Raw genomic sequence first — 17,844 nt, 5'->3', positions numbered from 1 at the left:
AATGTTTAGCAGGTTACTTGTTGTACATTTTTCCTTTTAATATTCAAATATAACAAAAACAAGTAAACAGTAAATATGAAAATATTCAACTTAAGCTGAATATAATTTATTCCTTGTTTCGTCTTACTGTTGTTGTTTGGTAAGTTATTATTAATAAATAATTTCAATAAATACTATTCTTAAGAGTTAATTATTCGAAAGACGCTTCCGCTTAAAATATCAATTTTTAAATTACTATCAATTTAAGTTAATCCATTCGTCTAAAGGAATTTTCGTAAATAAACGATCCATAAAATTGCGTATAACCATAGTCAGTTTGCTACGAAGCGACGGCTTCATTTCCTTCAAAAGTTCCTGAGCATTGGAGTTGATGAACAAATTTAATGCAGCTTCTGTTTTCACGAGACGAGAAATAAGTGAAACCATTAACCATTAACCATCATTCCGGATCAATACTTACGTATCACTGAATTGCCATTCGCAATGTTGTCGACACCCATTTTTATGTCCTTAACATTGAAGTCCATTTTTACTTGTTCAGTATTCAAGTAAGTGCGACCGTCCGTACCGAGACTTGGTAAAGCTTTAAAGTATATTTTGGCTTTGACACCCTCTGCGGAAAGAGAATAGAAAGTAATACAAATTAATCTTAGTATTGATCGAAATATATGTGCTCTGCAAGCATTTTGGGCCAATTGCCCGTAAATAATTTGTAAAATTCCATTTGCTTGAGAATTCATCTTAAATACCCCTCACCGATGGTATAAGGATTAGCATTTTTCATGATTTGTAAATGATTTTGTCAGTTTTCCCAGTTTTTTATCTACCGTGCACGTGTTCATGGCAACATTGTAACTAGATTTGTAAGAGCCTATAAGCCTCGAGGTGATTCAGATGATTTTCACTATAACTAATATAAGGTATACTTTACCATATTCTCCCCAATAGTCTCCAGCACCAGAGGCTTTAACCAAAATCAATACACCACTCGATCGATACTGTGCTTTAACTTTGATACGGGGTATCTCGCAAGTCAGTTGAAATTGTAGTGTTTCTAAATCGGATCTGAAATTGTTGAAACATTTAGTTTAAATTAAAATTTCTTCATAAAGGTCTCACTAACTTTTTGTATGCCTCTCTATGTGTTTCAATTGCACCTAATGCTTCACTAACTTAAATGAGATATCATTATGACAATCTACACAATCACAATATAAACAAACATCAGGTATCTTAACTGGAAATGGTTTTCAATCAAAGTTCGATATTCTACACTGAAGGGATTTAAATAATTTATAAATCTTCGAAACTAGCAACTAAAAGGCTTTAAGTAAACTCTGCACCGAGAAAACAGTTTCCTTTTTTTTATCTTCTCGAGTAAGTTATTCTACAACGAACTCAATATTTCCAATTTCTTCTAATTTATTATTTTAAAGATAGAGCAGTGAAACTCACAACACAACGATGAACAGGAATTCATAGCAAGCAAGTCTTTCATTTTTCAATCGCCCGGATATTCAATAAGAGCCACTGTAAAAAATCGACCTTACAATGAAATACTGAAAGTATCTTCTTGCTAACGTTTGCCAACAGCAAATGTTTGATTGCCATTTTGGAATTTTGATAGATGCTTGCACGCTTGAAAAAACTTTCCTACATTTTCTACACACGTGAGAAAAATTTAATTATTGTTTTGAAAAAATTTCACACAGGATTGGCGTGAGCCCAATGTACGTTGTACGTGAGTAGTTTCAAGCTAACGTTGAATACAATAGGAGAATCACAATTTTCTATGAAGTTTTTACGCTATATCATAATCTGAGTAAAACTCATTAACTCTATTCGGACTACATACCGACTAAAGGATCTAATATGAAACTAGGAACTATGAACTTAACCATTTCACCAGAGATCTGAGGCTTACTAAAATCGCACCATGTGGTCTCTATGTATGCAAGTCACTGAGAAGAGCATTAAGAAGGAAGCAGATGAACTCTAAAGTGTCGCACTGTCTTGAAGAAAGCCGTGGCGAAAAGAAAACAAGTGAGAAAATTACGTTCGACTGCGACCATCATTTTCAACTTAGGAAAGAGTAAAAACAACGAAATGACTAACTTTCCACACTGTAATGTTAGGTGAGTGTAACCGACTTCTTCTGCTTTTTAGAGTGGAAGGGCAAATCTATATCGTGCGTCTTTTGCAGGTTATGAGTAACGAGCAAAGAACATGGAAAGCAGAAGTGTTTCCAGTTTTGATTGTATAGATGTGTGGGTGGTTTTGAAATTCTTTCGTAAATACCTAGCCGACAGCAAATTTCGATGGAAGACTCGATTTGGCGATGCGGGTTCGATTTCTGATTTTATGCAGTGCAATGCCTGATGTAACATTGCTTTGACGTATTCAGAAGCTTTAATTCTTAAATACATCTACACGTATGTGTAGAGCCAATTATGGTAGCCTGTGTCGCTAGTGATCAATTATTTTGCTTTTAGCCCAAAAACTAATTTCATTATATTCATTTCATTGTTGCTTGCTTCAAAAACAATGTTTGATTTTTCTCCCAAATAAGCTTAATATCTGCTTCCGAGTAAGTTTTCTTAATACTCGGAGATTAAATGATCGGTTAAGTACTTCCTACCAAAAATTAAAAAACTTTCGAATAATTTTTGAAGAAAGTCTTTACATCTGCTATTTAATTGCAAGCAATTTGGTGCACTACTTTGTCAAAAATATTTTATATATATATATATATGTATATATATATAAGATACATTTCCAAAGTGAAGTCGCATAAAAAAGCAAATTAAGTGAAACTTTCCTCTTGAAAAGCTTTTAAGTAAATGTGCTCTAAAGTTTCTTAACCAAAATATTTGTCTTTAAGACTAAAAACTAGATGGGAGTGGGAAACCAATAGCCTTAGATGCTTTAAGACATTAGTCTTTGAATTTATTTCTCTAGCTAAATTGATAATAACAGTAATAAATTTAAATTTAAAGGAGTTATTCTTCTCTCCTTTCTTGAGCATTACATATGAAAATATGTTGAAGCTTACCGGACATTTGTGACTGTTATATTGCTGACACCGTACGCTTGGATATTTCGAAATACAGCCCGATAACCATCGGGTCCACTACCCAGCACAATCCCAATTTCATCAATGTCCACTGGTTCAATCTATGAAACATCCCGAATGTAATCAATTAAGTTGTGCTTGCATTAGTGAAGTCTGATGCCAGTGCATTCGTCGCATTTTTTCTTTCTTTGTATCTATTTACCTCATAAATATCCAAATCGGGAATACCTTGCCTTAAATAGTGCACCAGTTTGTTACCGCTATCACGCAAACATTCATTAACATAGAGCTCATCACGCGGGCATTGTTCCAAGTAATATGCTGCAAAATGGAAAAATGTATTAAAACAATGCTCAAGTACATGCGGATGTTGAAGTGCTTTTAAGCAAAACGCCTCAATGGAGCACAACCACTCACAAACATGCACGCACACAGAAACTAATAATATATTCAAGAAATTTCATGCACATTTAACGTTATTCTTAATTATGTGGAGGTAACAACGACGCCCAGGACCGAAGCTTGAAGAACTTTTCGATTCATTCCACCATCTGGCTTTAAGTTCGTTGATTTCTTAGATTCATTTTAAATTTTTTTGAATTATGGGCGTGAAGAATTCGTTTGCTTCCATAAGGAAAGTATGCAACAAATTTCGAAGATGATCTCAAATATTTTCTAAAGACAATTATGATTGGCTGACTCCGTTATTACATAGTTGACGCTGTTACCGCTTTATTCAAAGTTGTATTAAGAGCTTAAGGTCAGCGTTTTTTTCGCCACATTTTTCTGAAGAAAATGTTATTTTAAAAATTTTTAAAAAGTTGAATAAACTTGAAAAAATTTCATTAATATAAACACATACACGCACTTATGCATACACACAGACTTTTCAAACCGGTAAATAAATAAAAAAATTTTAATTGAAATACAAAGCCATCAACGGAAGGGATGGAAGTGTTCGTAAGCAGCGATTTACGTGAGTATCAAAATTCAGGATTCTTTTCCGATACTTACGCTGTTGAGCACACACGTTGCAATTAAAACACGAGACTATGCTTATAAGGATTAGAAGAGATTTCATGATATTTTTGATTTTTCTAATTGAGAGTGAATGAATCACAATTTTTGAACAAATTAACCGTTGATTAACGATCGAGCTTCCGCTGATATTTATAATTTTATATGAAAAGAGAAGCGAAAGTGTACTTATGTAAGTGACCGTATAATCGATCTGAGCCGTTATCGTTAATAATTTCACTTTATTTGAAAATTAGGTCAAAGTACACCAACATAAAAAGCTTTTTTTCATTTCTTTCTTTTGGTTTTGCGAGCACTCGAAAACACTTTAGCTTTATGTTCTACAAGAAACGGCTCTTGCGCTAATGATTGATTAATATGTTTTATCAAGCTGTTCTTTTGAATGTTTATGCGTACAACTTTCACGCCTCACACATTGTAAATGAATTGAAAACTGTTCCAGCTATGCAGGTTTAAACAAAAGAAAGAAACATTTTTCTGTTTTTACCTTTCTTTCATCAAACTTTTATGCAAGTATATGTATGTACATTGGCGTACATATACAAACTATAATAAGAGAGAAATTATTATCGGTTTGAATCGAAATGTTTTGACTCCTACCACGTTAAAGTGAAACGTGAAACGTACTACCCAGCAAACTATTCGTGATGTGATCGTTATATCAAAAACAAACTTTTTAGTCAAATTCAAGTTTTCATTTCTTCATTTATTAGCTGATGTACATCTTTCCTGCAAATTTTCAATCCCACTCTTATCCAGAAATCCACGGTTCGTAAAGGGAATTAAGATTTAAGATGATTGCTTATTAATAAGAATTTGTGATCAAGTCATCGTGTGTATGTAGATCGATCAAAAATGCACACATTTTACAGCCTGCGACGCGTATTTCTCCGAATTACAAACACTTGGTATTTCTTATGAAGCGAAGAGAATCAAGAGAAATACGAAAATTGTTGCCAAAAGAAATTTTATACACCACGTTATAGTGTAGGTAGGCTTATGAAAATCAAAGGAAATATTAACAACTACGTGTATACACACGTAAAAGTTATTAACTAGATATGTACAATGCCCCGTTCATGCCCTTGCCCTTGCTCAAGGCTTCATTAAGAATTCATTTCTTTGTTTTGGTTATTGTTACGTTGAAAGAAATGAATACTGAATGAATACTGCTTTGTAATTACCTCAGACAGGTTCTGCTGCAATCTTTCTTAAGCCAGTACCAAGGAAAGTGAATATATTTATTCCATTATATCATAAACAACTAAAGACGCCATTACATTAGGCTTCAGCTTGCACTAAGATTACATTGTTGAATGGTTGCACGAAAGATATTTCGCGATCTGTAATGCTTTTGCCTGCTCTAAGATTTCCGTAACTTTTTCTTCCTGGTATACATAAAGTAAGGTTTTTCAAGTTCAAGTTTATAATGTACTTTCATAGGAACCTTTCTTCGTGCATTGTTAATAGATTTGCCGTAATCGTGTAATAACTTGTCCAAATCTCTCATGTTTAAGCCATGCGCTAATATTTTCTCCTGACTTAAACGAAATGCACAAGTAAATTGGACGCGTAGGAACAAAAGTTTTATTTTTCAATGTTTATTTTCTTTTATTTTTTTTGTACTTCATTCTGATTAAAAAACGATCGGTTCTCGTCCAAAAGTATCTAAGCACTTGCTTTAAACTTATAAAATATGAAAATTGGCATCGATGCTGTCCTGTTAACTTTGGAAAAAGTTATAGTTCAACAAATTGAAGGATTCAAAGCAAAAATGAACTAACACTAAGATATAATTCAATTAAATGCGCTTATAAAGGATTGAAAGGAATCTTAATTTCTTCTTCTCACATGACATAAAGACTGTCGCGAAAAATCAGTAAAATTCAAAAATTTATGATTGGTTTTAAGAACTTAATCTCTTTAATAGACAGAATTCGCATTCCAACTCACGGATGTCATCAATATCTTCTCTTATTTGTTGCGTTTTAAGCATCCGTTGAAAGCATTTCGAGTTTACGATGTTAATTTATTTGATAAGAAGCATTCGCACAACTATTACCACATAATTAACATACACAGTAAAATTATTTCTTAAACTTTTACATTTATTTATGGACACGGTTTTGTTGTATGACAGTTAAATACAAAACAATTGACATCTTAAGATTCAAATTTAATCAATAACTGTTCCCGTGACTTATTTTTCAAAATACAATATTTCGACTTGAAAATATCGGGATAAACCAAATTCTAAACAATGAATTAAATCAATTTTCACAGTGTCTATCCGAAGTATACGTACACAATGAAAAAATTTTTTTTTACTTCAACACGTTCTTATATTGCTTTTGAACAAAAAAGAAGAAAATAACAGGAGGAAGAGACATAAGTGTAACCACTTACGAGAGGTTTACCAACAAGTAAACAAATCATCGAAAAAGGCGCTTTATTTTACGTAATGTCTTAAAATTAAATATCTTGCTAGAGATGTATTCCTTGAAAGAGATTAAATCAATCAATAATGTTATTTATCCAAGCAAATTAAAAATTTCTACTTACGTAGCTTCATTTTTACGTTAAACTTGCACCTCGTACCGCAGTTCTAGTTAAATGGAAAAAGTATCAACCAATTGAATTAGAATAATGCTTTTATAAATAAATATTTAAACCGATATCTGGGCGTTGCAATAAGAACTTCTAAATTGCCCTTTAAACTTGGCATGGGGTGCATAAGTGCATAATGGACTCTATAAATTTCAAGTAACCCTTCAAATTTATATTGCAAGGCCACTTTTCAACATGACATTCCTCCACAAATCTACGCGATGAAACTTACTCGCTACACGTTGGAAGCATTCAGCTGGGAAGCACTAGACCTTGCGGCTCGAGTCCTTCTTCCTTTGTTTGATGCTTTTTAAGTTTATATTTAACGACTTTGTTAGACGCTGTCACGTCTTTAATGTCATTCTACGCATATTTTTTGAGGCAAGTGTTTGTAAAAGTTTAATCAGTAAAAAAACGGGCAATGCTCTCATTTCTAATTCAATTAGAAATGATATTTGGGAAAAAGGAAAATTCTCATTTCAACATTAGTTACGACCAAGACAAATAATAAAAATGAATAAAAATCAAAAATATAACAGACCTATGACTTAAAATTATCTAAGGGAAAGAAGAAAAAGATCAAAAAAACTCTAGGAACAGCAAAGAATAGAAAACAATGTTATCAGATAAATAAAATTTGAACGGAAATGTAATTAATCTATGTTAAGTTAAATTATGGTTAATTCTTTCAAAGACTAAAGAGTATGTAAGTTCCGTTAGATGTTGAAAAATTGTGGTAACACTGTTATTTATTTGTATTGCCTCTTTACCGACTCTCTGTATGAATAATCTATGTTAAGTGCAAAGAGAACGAAGTAACAAAATCTGCTCTTCTCTTATAATAAAAACATACTCTTTCTGTATTAGCAGGAATTCTTTTAAATTCTGACGTCACACGACAGCAAAAATTCATATTTAATTGTCGCTGAATATATCTAACAACATTCTTATAAATCAACGTTATAACCTATTTTAAGAGCCATTCTGCGCTATTCAATTTTAATGCAAGGCTTTCATTTGTAGATTTCCATTCCCTATGTACATTGCATGAATTCCAATATTCTTTTATTTGTTTGTGTTTCTAACGATATAGAATGAAGCGAATATTCAAAGAGTTAGTCTGTATTTGTTAACAGTTTTTGCATGGAGAAAACGATTATGAATTTGAACACTTTTTTTTGTTTTTATATATCAAGAAGAAAATACAAACTAAAGCAGAGCACTTCACAACTTCAGCTATATCTGCACTATTGTTAATAGGGGCTAACAGGTATATACTTACTTATGTAAGATATTGCTATCCATCGTCCATCAAAATTGCATATAATTGAATAGAATGTTATTTGTACTTGTACTTATACCAATAAGAATCAAATGGGAAAAGTCTCAAGCAATCTATTCCAATCGTTGTAACCTTCACTTTTACTATTAATGCTTTTGTGGTTGGTTCTCACTTAACATTGCCCTTATCCTCGGTTAGATTACAGAACAACTACCTAGGCTGCTTAACGTTGCTGTTTCCTGGACAGCCGTCCTTAAAATACAAAACGTCACATGAAATGCGTAGAAAAATTCGCTTCTTCTTTCAATCATCAATTTTTGGAACAATGCAGTTTTCTCTTTAACATAGCAGTCAGGTTTACAGTCCTCTTTGCTGTAATAGCAATTCGCTAAACTATCGGCTTACATTCTATGTTGTTATTTTGCTTTTTTTTATTTCATGTAAAGAGAAATGCGCGATTGAAATAAACTATACATATACATTTAGGAATTCTTTTATCGTGTGTTTCGATTGTGCCTAAGTTTTCCGGCTTTGCAAGTGAACACAGGCTTAAGAAGAATGGGAAAGTCCATTACCGTTTCATTACATTGTTGTAGAGTGAGTCGTCGTTTTAATTTATACATTTTGTTTCGCCACATGCTGGCATTATGCTGTTGTATTAATGCGTCTCAACGGTAATCCTATTTATATAATATTCAGGATAACATTTCTTTATATCGTTCACATCAAAAACAGTAAAAGATGTAGCAGTTCTGTTATTATACATAAGTAAATTGACACTTAGCACTTGCCTTTAGCTTGCACAGCATCTCGAAAAGGTGGCACTATCTTAATATTCTGGATACTCTTCTAATTCATCTAATTTTTTCAACATTTCTTCATCCACTTAGCACGACCCTAGCTCGATAGATTGAAATGTATAACCTAGAGATCCGCCTTTACGCATCGAATGCACTTTTTTTTAGAATTTCCCCTGCACAACTTTATGCTTGAGAAGCCTTTGATATTTTTTTCGGGGAAACCGTCTTAAGTCATTGTTAAAAATTAATTCTTTTTTTTAATCCTTTAATCATAGTCTTATTATATTTTTTCAATTTAAAAATTACGTGCAAAGTTATTTCTCTAATATTGCGGAGATTGCTTGATGACGAGCGACGCTTAGCAAGATGGAAGTGTCCAGTAAGAGAACGATGAAGAATTTTAATTCCGACCAAATTGCAGATCTTGTCAGAAAGCCACGTAAAATCCTTGGAAATACTTGATTTACCATGAATTTGTTTTTAGCCGGAAAGTTTTTCTCAGACACTTCTTCGTCAATTTTGATTGTAGTGGCTAGATACTTGGAATAAATTAGCCTACAAATCGACCTTTGGTGAGTTGAAGCAATGCACTGAAACTAAAAAACAAATCAAGACAACTAAGATTGTTCGTAAAATGCTTGAAGATCTGCCACTTCTTTTACTAGTATACAAGGTATACAAATCATAGTGATGGCTATAATCCCATCGGTGAATGTTTGCAAACTTCCAGCATTTCAATCGATAGGCAGAAACCTTAAACTAAAAGCTACCCCTATTGACGCGATAAGTTGTTAGTGTAGTTGATAAATTCGCAGACGATTTAATTACGTTGTGTTTGAACATTATCATCGTAGGATAAACAATTTCGACTTTAAAAGAAATGAAATTAAAAAAACAAGTTATTTTTTCTTTACTAATTTTAAAAAATTTAAATTTATTAAGTCCTTAAGTAAATGGAAGCAATTGCAGTCACTGTGTAAAAAGAAGATAATCTTTACACACAAAATGTGTTGTCTTTTCTTAAACGCTAAATGGGTTTGTTATTTGTGTTATCTGTGAATATATGTTGAGCATATGACCTTATCAAATATTTTGTTGGTGCTTACATAAGAAACATATAATGTTGTTACTAATATCTAAAACTGATTGCTTTTTCAATTTCTTTTATTCGTTCATACAAAAATATTGCTTAAAAGTGCTTTATTACGTCTAATCAAATTTAAGGAGGATTTCCAATCAAATTTACATAAAATTCATTCATATTACAATGTATATATAAATAATGCGTATATAAGTCCCTTTGCATCTATTAGACTGACAGTCAGTCGGTCGCAAAGCATAAAAGTATTTAAAAAGGAAAAATAAATAAATGTATAATAGTCTTGCAGATAATGATTGCTTTGAATTAATTTCAAATAAAGTAAGAAGAATTTCCAGAATATATATAAGAAAGATATTTTATATATCTATGTATAATTTATAATTTAATATTATTGTAAATTCTAAATAAAATTATTTTATGTGTAAATAAAATAAGATTGCACAAACATTTTTAAGAAAATTTTTCAACTCGTACGACATTGAATGAAAAGAATATGTCAATCAATTAATTAGAGTAAAAATTACATTTTAAAGATGAATAACATCTGAAGCAAATGTAAGAGGAAGTACACAGAGGAAAAACACGAATAGCACGAACAAATAATAGATCTTTTTTGACGATCAGGTATGTATCTCGCTTAGAATAAGAGGCATTTTTGCCGCAACTCGCACGACTTACGTTGAAACGAAAGCTAATAAAGGCTTCGTTTGTCTTCTATAATTTTCAATAACTATTCTCCTCATTTTCATTAAGAAGTTAACTGTATAGAAAGGGTATACTCGACATGAAAAAAATACAAATTTGTGCGTTATGACAACTGTATGGTTATGATCGGTCCATCCGTCCTTGTTAATTTCTTCATAAAATTTCATTGAATTATGAATGTACCCAGTTTAGGACGAGTATACTCGTCCCCGCCGAATTTTTGCAAGGCAATTTCCAAAGAGGTCGACTCACTTAACTGCTTAAGCCAACGTATAAAAAAACACGATCTCGCGCTAGTCGATGTCAATATGCCTTCTCTCTTACACATCTTAATTTTTCTATGACAAAAAAAAAGGTTTGAATTTCTATTAAAGGTACTTCAAATGTTGTGGTCTGACTGTGCCGACTTTAATGGGAAATATAATCTTTATTTATTTTACATTGGACTTTGCAATTGTAAGGGTTGCATAAGAAAAGAGAAGTGCTTGAAAGAAACAAATTCATGCTATATTCAAGAACGGATAAGAAATTTGTTTTTGTAATTCAATTAAAAACAATAAAAAATCCAGATATATTTTTGATCGAACGTTAAATTAGTTTGAGTATTTGTTAGAAACAAAAAGGAAAAAAAAAGAGAAATTATATTCGGCTTTGTATTTTTTGAATGAACACATAAGAAAACTAAAGGTTTGTCAGTTGCACTGCTGTGTACTCGGCTCACCCATAAATATATTCAACACTTTTTCTACGTTCCTTAAAAAACCGTGCAAAAAATCGTGTAAAAAAAAATTAAAGCAACATATGATGCATTCGGCGATTTGTTCCACAACTTTAAAAAATTGAGTAAGATGAAAAGCCTCTAAATATTATCCAAAAAAAACCTTGCAAAAAAGTAATAGTGAAACCTTCATTACCTATTTATATTATAAAATAAAAACAATTCAAACAACAACAAAAATTAAAGTTAATCTAGAGTGAAAATTTAGTCCATTAGTATAAAATAAAAAAATGTAAATCGAAATTTCCGATAAAAATCAATTTTGCAACTATTTATCGCTACTTGAAAGCAAGCGTGCACGTTCTCTACGGACTGGACTAAAAATGCTATCATCAGCAGATATGTCAGGTTTGATTCAAACGAAAAATAATCACAAAATTCGGACATTCCTTATATTAGATCGAGTCACTAACCGACTTCTGATCACAAAGTTCCACAATTGCTGCACACGTACGTTTCTGTAAGACACTGTCAAAATTAGAATTAAAAACAACATTTCTTTGGGATTCGTGCTAGACCAAAAAAAATCGTGTAAAAAAATGTATTTGTACTTGTTGATGCACAATGTTATTTCGCAATCGCGTAAAAATAGAGCAGAGCCTATGTCATCATAAAAAGCCGTAGTATAACATAATATGCCCGAAACCACGCAGTTAGCACAACGTATCCAGAGATTAGAAAATTTACGAATAATATACTTAGCATAATCGATTGAAAGAGTAAACAGTGCAACGTGATTGTTGATACTTCCAATGCTGTGGAATCATCGTCTAATTGACTTTTCAGTTTAACTTGACGAAAGTAAGAGAAATTAAAGTTTTGTGCTTGTGAGCTTAAAAGAGAGGCAAATGGATAGATTTGCTAAATGGGGATTCCCTTAGTTAAATAGGGAGATATTGTGCTTGTAAAACTTCTAGTTTTCAAATATTTCGAATGCAAAAAGTAAAAGTAAAAGCATTTTGTTTAAAAAATAATTAAGTAACAATTTCTTGTCAAAATGAAAACAAAAAAGAAAATAATAAGATGAATGAATTAAAAATAATTAACACACTAAGGACGGATAATTATTTTATAGACTAAATAACGTATGCAATAAAACAAATAAGAAATCTTTGTCATACACATACGTTTACTGCATCGGGCAGTTTTTTTGTTAACATTGACTGTGTCATTTTGTTTAAAAGGCCGTAAAAGGAAAATTTTAATTTACATAATATATTACGTGCTACTCTGTATTGTAAATATGTACAATTTGCCACATTTTCTTTATAGCCCTCAATATTTTGTTTATTATCAAACGCACGTACTGCAGTGCCATTCGTTTTTAAATTCGACAGGATCCTAGGAGTCGACTTTCATAATTTTATATCAATGTTAATGATATTTTGTAACCAATGAGCACAGATGGCATAGCTTAAGTCGGTCCAGCTATTGATAGTAGTCGAGTATATATGCAGTATTACGGATCTCTGCAGCAACAACATTTTTTTTATAAACGTAATTACAAAGGCGGTGGACTTTAAACTATCGGTGGTGGGAGGGAATATCGGCCTTTTTTCTATTCACAATTATTCAATAACAATTATAAAATAATGCTACGTTTCTGATAGCTTATTATCGATCGATCCCTTAGTATTATTATTTTTTATCCAAGTAAAAATGAAAAATGAAAATATGTACATAAACGCAGAATATATAAATAAATTATAAAATTTAGTTTAGAAACTGTACAATCTTTTCTGCATATAACAAAAATAATAAAAAAAATATTAGAATAACTCTTTTTAGAAACATTTTTTTTGAAATTATAATTGAAACTGTAAATTTGCTTTAAAAATGAAGCTTTTAACCGAAAAAGCAGTTGCGCCTTTTAAAGCACCATTTAGAGCTTAGTTTAGCGATCTATTAATTTTGTTATTGGGAGTTGAGAACCTAGAAGCAGGCGTAAGAGACATTTCATTGACTAGGGTAAAAGTCTGAACAATATCGGTCTTCCTTAATTATTGACTCTCAAATTCACGGCAAAGTCTGGCAAGCAGGCGATTTTGAGAATCAAATGTAAATAAAAATGGCAAACAAACTGACTCTGCTCAGCTACAGTAAAATAAAAAAGGGGCTAAAGGATTTAAATGTTGATCTAAATCTTCTAAGGGAATCGTCTTTTTTCTTCTTGTGAAGTTCACGTATAAAAAACAAGAAACGCTCTCATGCAATTTGTGTCATTTATATGTCACTTATGCTCTATGTCATATCTAAGTTTGTCTCAATACAAAAAGTAGAGTGCAATAAATTGAGTATAGCTGCCGAATATCCTACATTCTAAAAGAGAAAATTAAGAAAAATCTTTATACTTTTAGGCACTTGCGCTGTTGCTTCTGCGGATCGGTTGCTTTCGCGATAAATATTTCTAATTATAAGCCCTTTATGGATTTTACGTTAATCAATGAGCCAATTATATGCTCCGCTTATTCATGGGGGGATAAATGGTTTCTAATCTCTTAATTAAGGCACTTAGCAACTAAAAGTAAATTTTTGTTAGAAAAAATATGATACAGTTATTACGTAATCAGGGAACTGGACGGTGTCGTTATGCGCGATATAGGTACAGTTCAGAGCGCAGGTCAAAATTAGGTTGTGTTGCTGTACATGTTTCTTATGGGTTATAGGGAGTTTTTACAAAGATTCATCTACCAAGAAATGGCTTTCTTGTGACCAAATTTAATTGATGGAGTCGAGGGAAAGATAAGTTAAGTGGGGAACTTATACGGAATTAGAATTAAAAAAGGTCAATTTTTCAGTGAAGCTGTAATCGTTTTGCTATGAACTACTTTAACTTAATCTAAAAATTAAATGTAAACGATTAAAAATCTATCTCTCATCCTAATCTATAGTTGATTTTAGTTCGTTCGCTTTTTTTTTGTGCAATAGTTTCACTTATTGTTGCTGTTTAAACACGCTTAAATTAGAATATTAACAATTCAAGTCTTGGTGGTTCTAACTACAGGTCTGTATTTTAGTAACTAAGTAAGAAAACTTAAGATATTTATCTACTGACTTTTAAATTTTATTTCACTTCTTCTAGTCTTTGTGCATTTTGCATTTGAGCTGCTTGTGCTGATGGTGCTGTGGACGATGTTTTCAGTAGATTGAGTGAATCGCCGAATGAGAATGCCACAGCCGTAGACTGCTGCAGTGTCGAATGTGATGATAATGACATTGAAACAGATGGTAATAAAGATGCTGGGGGTGGTGATGGCGAGGGGGATATAATTATTTCATTCTTAATCTCAATATCGGTGGGAAATTTGAAATTATCTGTTTCTGTCATCATCATCACGTCCTTGGCTACTTTTTTGCTGTCCTGCGTACTGTTTAAAGTCTTGCCTTCCTTTAAATCGTTATTATTACCGATCAATACACTCAATTGAGTGCCGCTATTGTCTGAGCTTTGCTTTTGACCAGAAGTTGCTGTTATATTATTCGATGCTTGCGAAGGAGGCGGTCGCGACAGCTGGGGAAATGTTGCTTGTATTTCTCCAGACGCTGCAGCCGTTATAAGATAATTCAAAGGATTAAAGCTCTGTATTTCTTTACTCACAAATGACTCATGTGTCATTTTCATATGATTTTTCATTTTGTCCGGTCGACTGAACTCTTTGCCACACAAGGGACACGGAAAGACTTTACGATGTTTGCCTTCATGATAAAGGAAAGCATGTCTTTGAAAACTGTATTTGTTCTTAAACGTCTTCTGCATGTTTTCTTTAGCACATTCGGTACATTGATAGACGCCTTCGTTGATACTCGCATAGCGAAATAGATCTAATCCCCGCACTGACATCTCAGTTAATTGCTCGGCTTGATCGTCTATGGTTGACTGGGCCTTACGTCTTATACGGCGGCGTTGTATAGGTTTGCCAGAAGAATTTTTCGAGCGCGTATTATTTTTGGACTTTTCCGATTTCATCGCACCATTATCCTGATTGTTAGTGGTGTTGTTATTATTAGAACTTTCTTGACTTTTATTTTTGTCAGATCGTTGGACGTTTTCGGTGCTAGCGCTATAATCTAAACCAGCGTTCTCATCGGCTAATGTTAACATTTCAGGATCGGACTTATCACTTTGATCCATTAACAAATCAATATTGTTCTCCTCTTCTCTTAACAGCAACCGTGTTTGCTGTTGCTGCTGTTGGAAATACTCCCCAGTTTGTTTTAACATAGGGTTAGCAGCCATGTGCAATAAAAACTGATGATGCAAATTGTTAGCTGTTGGGGGCTGTATATGATTTTGTGCTTGACGTTCAGCTACGTTTGCTAGCGATTGCAATGCCGAACAGGCTTCATGAGTTTCATGAACATTAGCGGATGATTGCACATTCGGCAAAGTAGCGTTGGTTGTCGCTGCAGCGTCATTAAAATCTATTCGCAAGCCAGCTCTTAATTGTTGCTTTAATAATGAGTTGGGATTTCCTGCCACTGAGGAGGTGCTTGTAGTTATGGCTTGCATTGCAGTCTGCAGTGTGGTCTTCACTTTCAATCCCAGTGCTGTCGCAGTTAAATGCCCTTTCGCTTCATTCAAGTCCTTGACTGTCGTCAGATGGCTTTGTTGTGGTTGCTGCTGCTGCTGCTGCTGCTGTTGTTGCGAAACCAAAGTTATCATGGCATGTTTTGCAGGAGTATGAATTGCTGCTGCTGGCGATGTTGCCGGCGTCGTTGAACTTGTTGTATTGCTAATGGTAATCATTTTATTCGAACCAAACAGTCTTTGCGATAATTCCGGAGCAATTAATTGAACTGCAATTGAGTAATTGAAAGAAAAATTAAACCCAAATGAAAAACATGAGAAAAAGCTTATGCATAAAAATCAGCTAAAGGCCTCACTCTAACTGAAAGTATTATATATCAATGAATCAGATATGAAAAAGAATTCTTCCTTCTCTGAAAAATGCGTAACTCAAACTAAAAAATTTTTGCATGCAAACTCACGATAAATTGAAGGCGAAATTTGTGCCAGTTGTAAGTGAGAGTTTAGAGAAAACTTTAAACACGTAAGTAAAAACATTGTTATGGGACGCGCTCCATCATTTAATACACTACACCACTTCGTTTAATATTGTTGTTGATATAACGACTTTACAAAATAGGGTTTCACATATGGAATGGTAGACAAAAAGTTCCGATCTGGATCTTTTCCAATAGTATCCGTCCTTATATCGAAACTTGTCTGTATAGCGAATTTCATCAAAATATCTCGAAAATTGCGACCTGTGGGTTGAACACAAATACGACAGACGGATACACTGAATCGATCAGTACAATCGACGGTGGGTTTATGTAGAGTCATTCCTGTTGTTGCTTATGTCTGCACAAATTTACTATACCAGTAGTGGTGTATGGTAGGGCTTCATGGGAGAAATAATCCCAATCGGACGATTTGTGTGTTTACAATAAAAATTTTGGATACTTCAGTATTCACTTTAAGCAGTTAGCATAATTTTCCATCCGGAAGCAGATGCAAGAGTTTATTTCCAGTAGCCAGAGTATGATCGCGGATGACGTCGGGACGCAAACACTTCTAATTGTATAGCAAGAACGTGCGCAGGATGGGGTTATGTCTATCTTTGTCTATCTTTGTCTTTGCCTATCTTTGTTGTCCTTGAAAAAAAAATTCCTCTAAGTTTAAATTTTTAGTTAGATGTCCTTTGAAAACATATACATTTTAAAAGTAAAATATGTGTGCTTTTGTTTTCATTAAAATAAAACGTGTATTTTTTAAATGCCGTTTAGAACATGATTAATAATAACCTCTTTTTTATTATACGTTATATGTTTTATAATAATGAAAATATTAATTATAAAAAAAAAAGAAACAGAAGTGCAACTTAAAATTAACAATAAAATATGATTTTTTGTTTGTTTATGTTTTTATTTACTATCAATTAAACTAAAGCATGACGTGAACGGGTGCAATCGCTGAAACTGTTAAAAAAACAATTTTAGAAATAAGGAGTAATAGTTAATGCAGTGCCAAATAAATCTGATGTAATGTAATTATATGAATATAAAAATATAATTTTTATTCTTGATAACTACTACGCGTATATAGATGAAAAAAGGTGGTATTCAGAGTACATATAGTAAAATACAATGTGAATATATTTTTTAAAGATTATTAAATATTTTTGTTTTGTTTTTTTTACCTTTTAAACATTTAAACTAAAGACTAAATTGCACTAGCTAAACGCTAAATTAATAATCAGTTAAGTATAATATAGGTTTTTTTTTCTTTTTTTTGTCAATAGTTGCACTTGTCAGAAAGAGAAAGGAAGAAAAGTTTTACAAAGTTAAGAGAATTATTATAATATAACCAGGATATCAACATATACGATGGATCAAGCAAATACATCCAATTCCTCCTATTCTCTTTAATATTAAGACTTTCACTTTTAGATAATT

The 17,844-nt window shown here is 32.5% G+C and overlaps 2 protein-coding genes across 7 annotated transcripts in view; both read right to left on the bottom strand.

Annotated features, from left to right (window-relative positions):
* Positions 1–87: 87 nt before the first annotated feature.
* LOC119639457 (protein takeout) lies at positions 88–4,529 on the bottom strand. Its single transcript, XM_038036841.1, has 6 exons — positions 4,088–4,529; positions 3,276–3,394; positions 3,053–3,174; positions 932–1,065; positions 461–613; positions 88–392 (listed from the first exon to the last, which is right to left on the bottom strand). Exons 1-6 carry the CDS (start codon positions 4,152–4,154, stop codon positions 238–240), a joined length of 750 nt encoding a protein of 249 aa, XP_037892769.1. The 5' UTR covers positions 4,155–4,529; the 3' UTR covers positions 88–237.
* Positions 4,530–11,547: 7,018 nt separating this feature from the next.
* Positions 11,548–17,844, bottom strand: part of LOC119639619 (protein tramtrack, beta isoform) — a 42,336-nt gene continuing 36,039 nt past the window's right edge. For all 6 annotated transcript variants that reach the window (XM_038037100.1, XM_038037104.1, XM_038037102.1 and 3 more), the window contains one exon: positions 11,548–16,182. In XM_038037100.1, the coding sequence (XP_037893028.1) occupies positions 14,450–16,182 (1,733 nt within the window). In that variant the 3' untranslated portion in view covers positions 11,548–14,449. The remainder of the gene's footprint in view (positions 16,183–17,844) is intronic.

This window comes from Glossina fuscipes, unplaced genomic scaffold (assembly GCF_014805625.2).
Source record: "Glossina fuscipes isolate IAEA_lab_2018 unplaced genomic scaffold, Yale_Gfus_2 112, whole genome shotgun sequence".
NCBI classification, from domain to species: domain Eukaryota; kingdom Metazoa; phylum Arthropoda; class Insecta; order Diptera; family Glossinidae; genus Glossina; species Glossina fuscipes.
The sequence above is the reverse complement of the archived record's forward strand: the minus strand, read 5'-3'. Positions and strand labels throughout refer to the sequence as shown.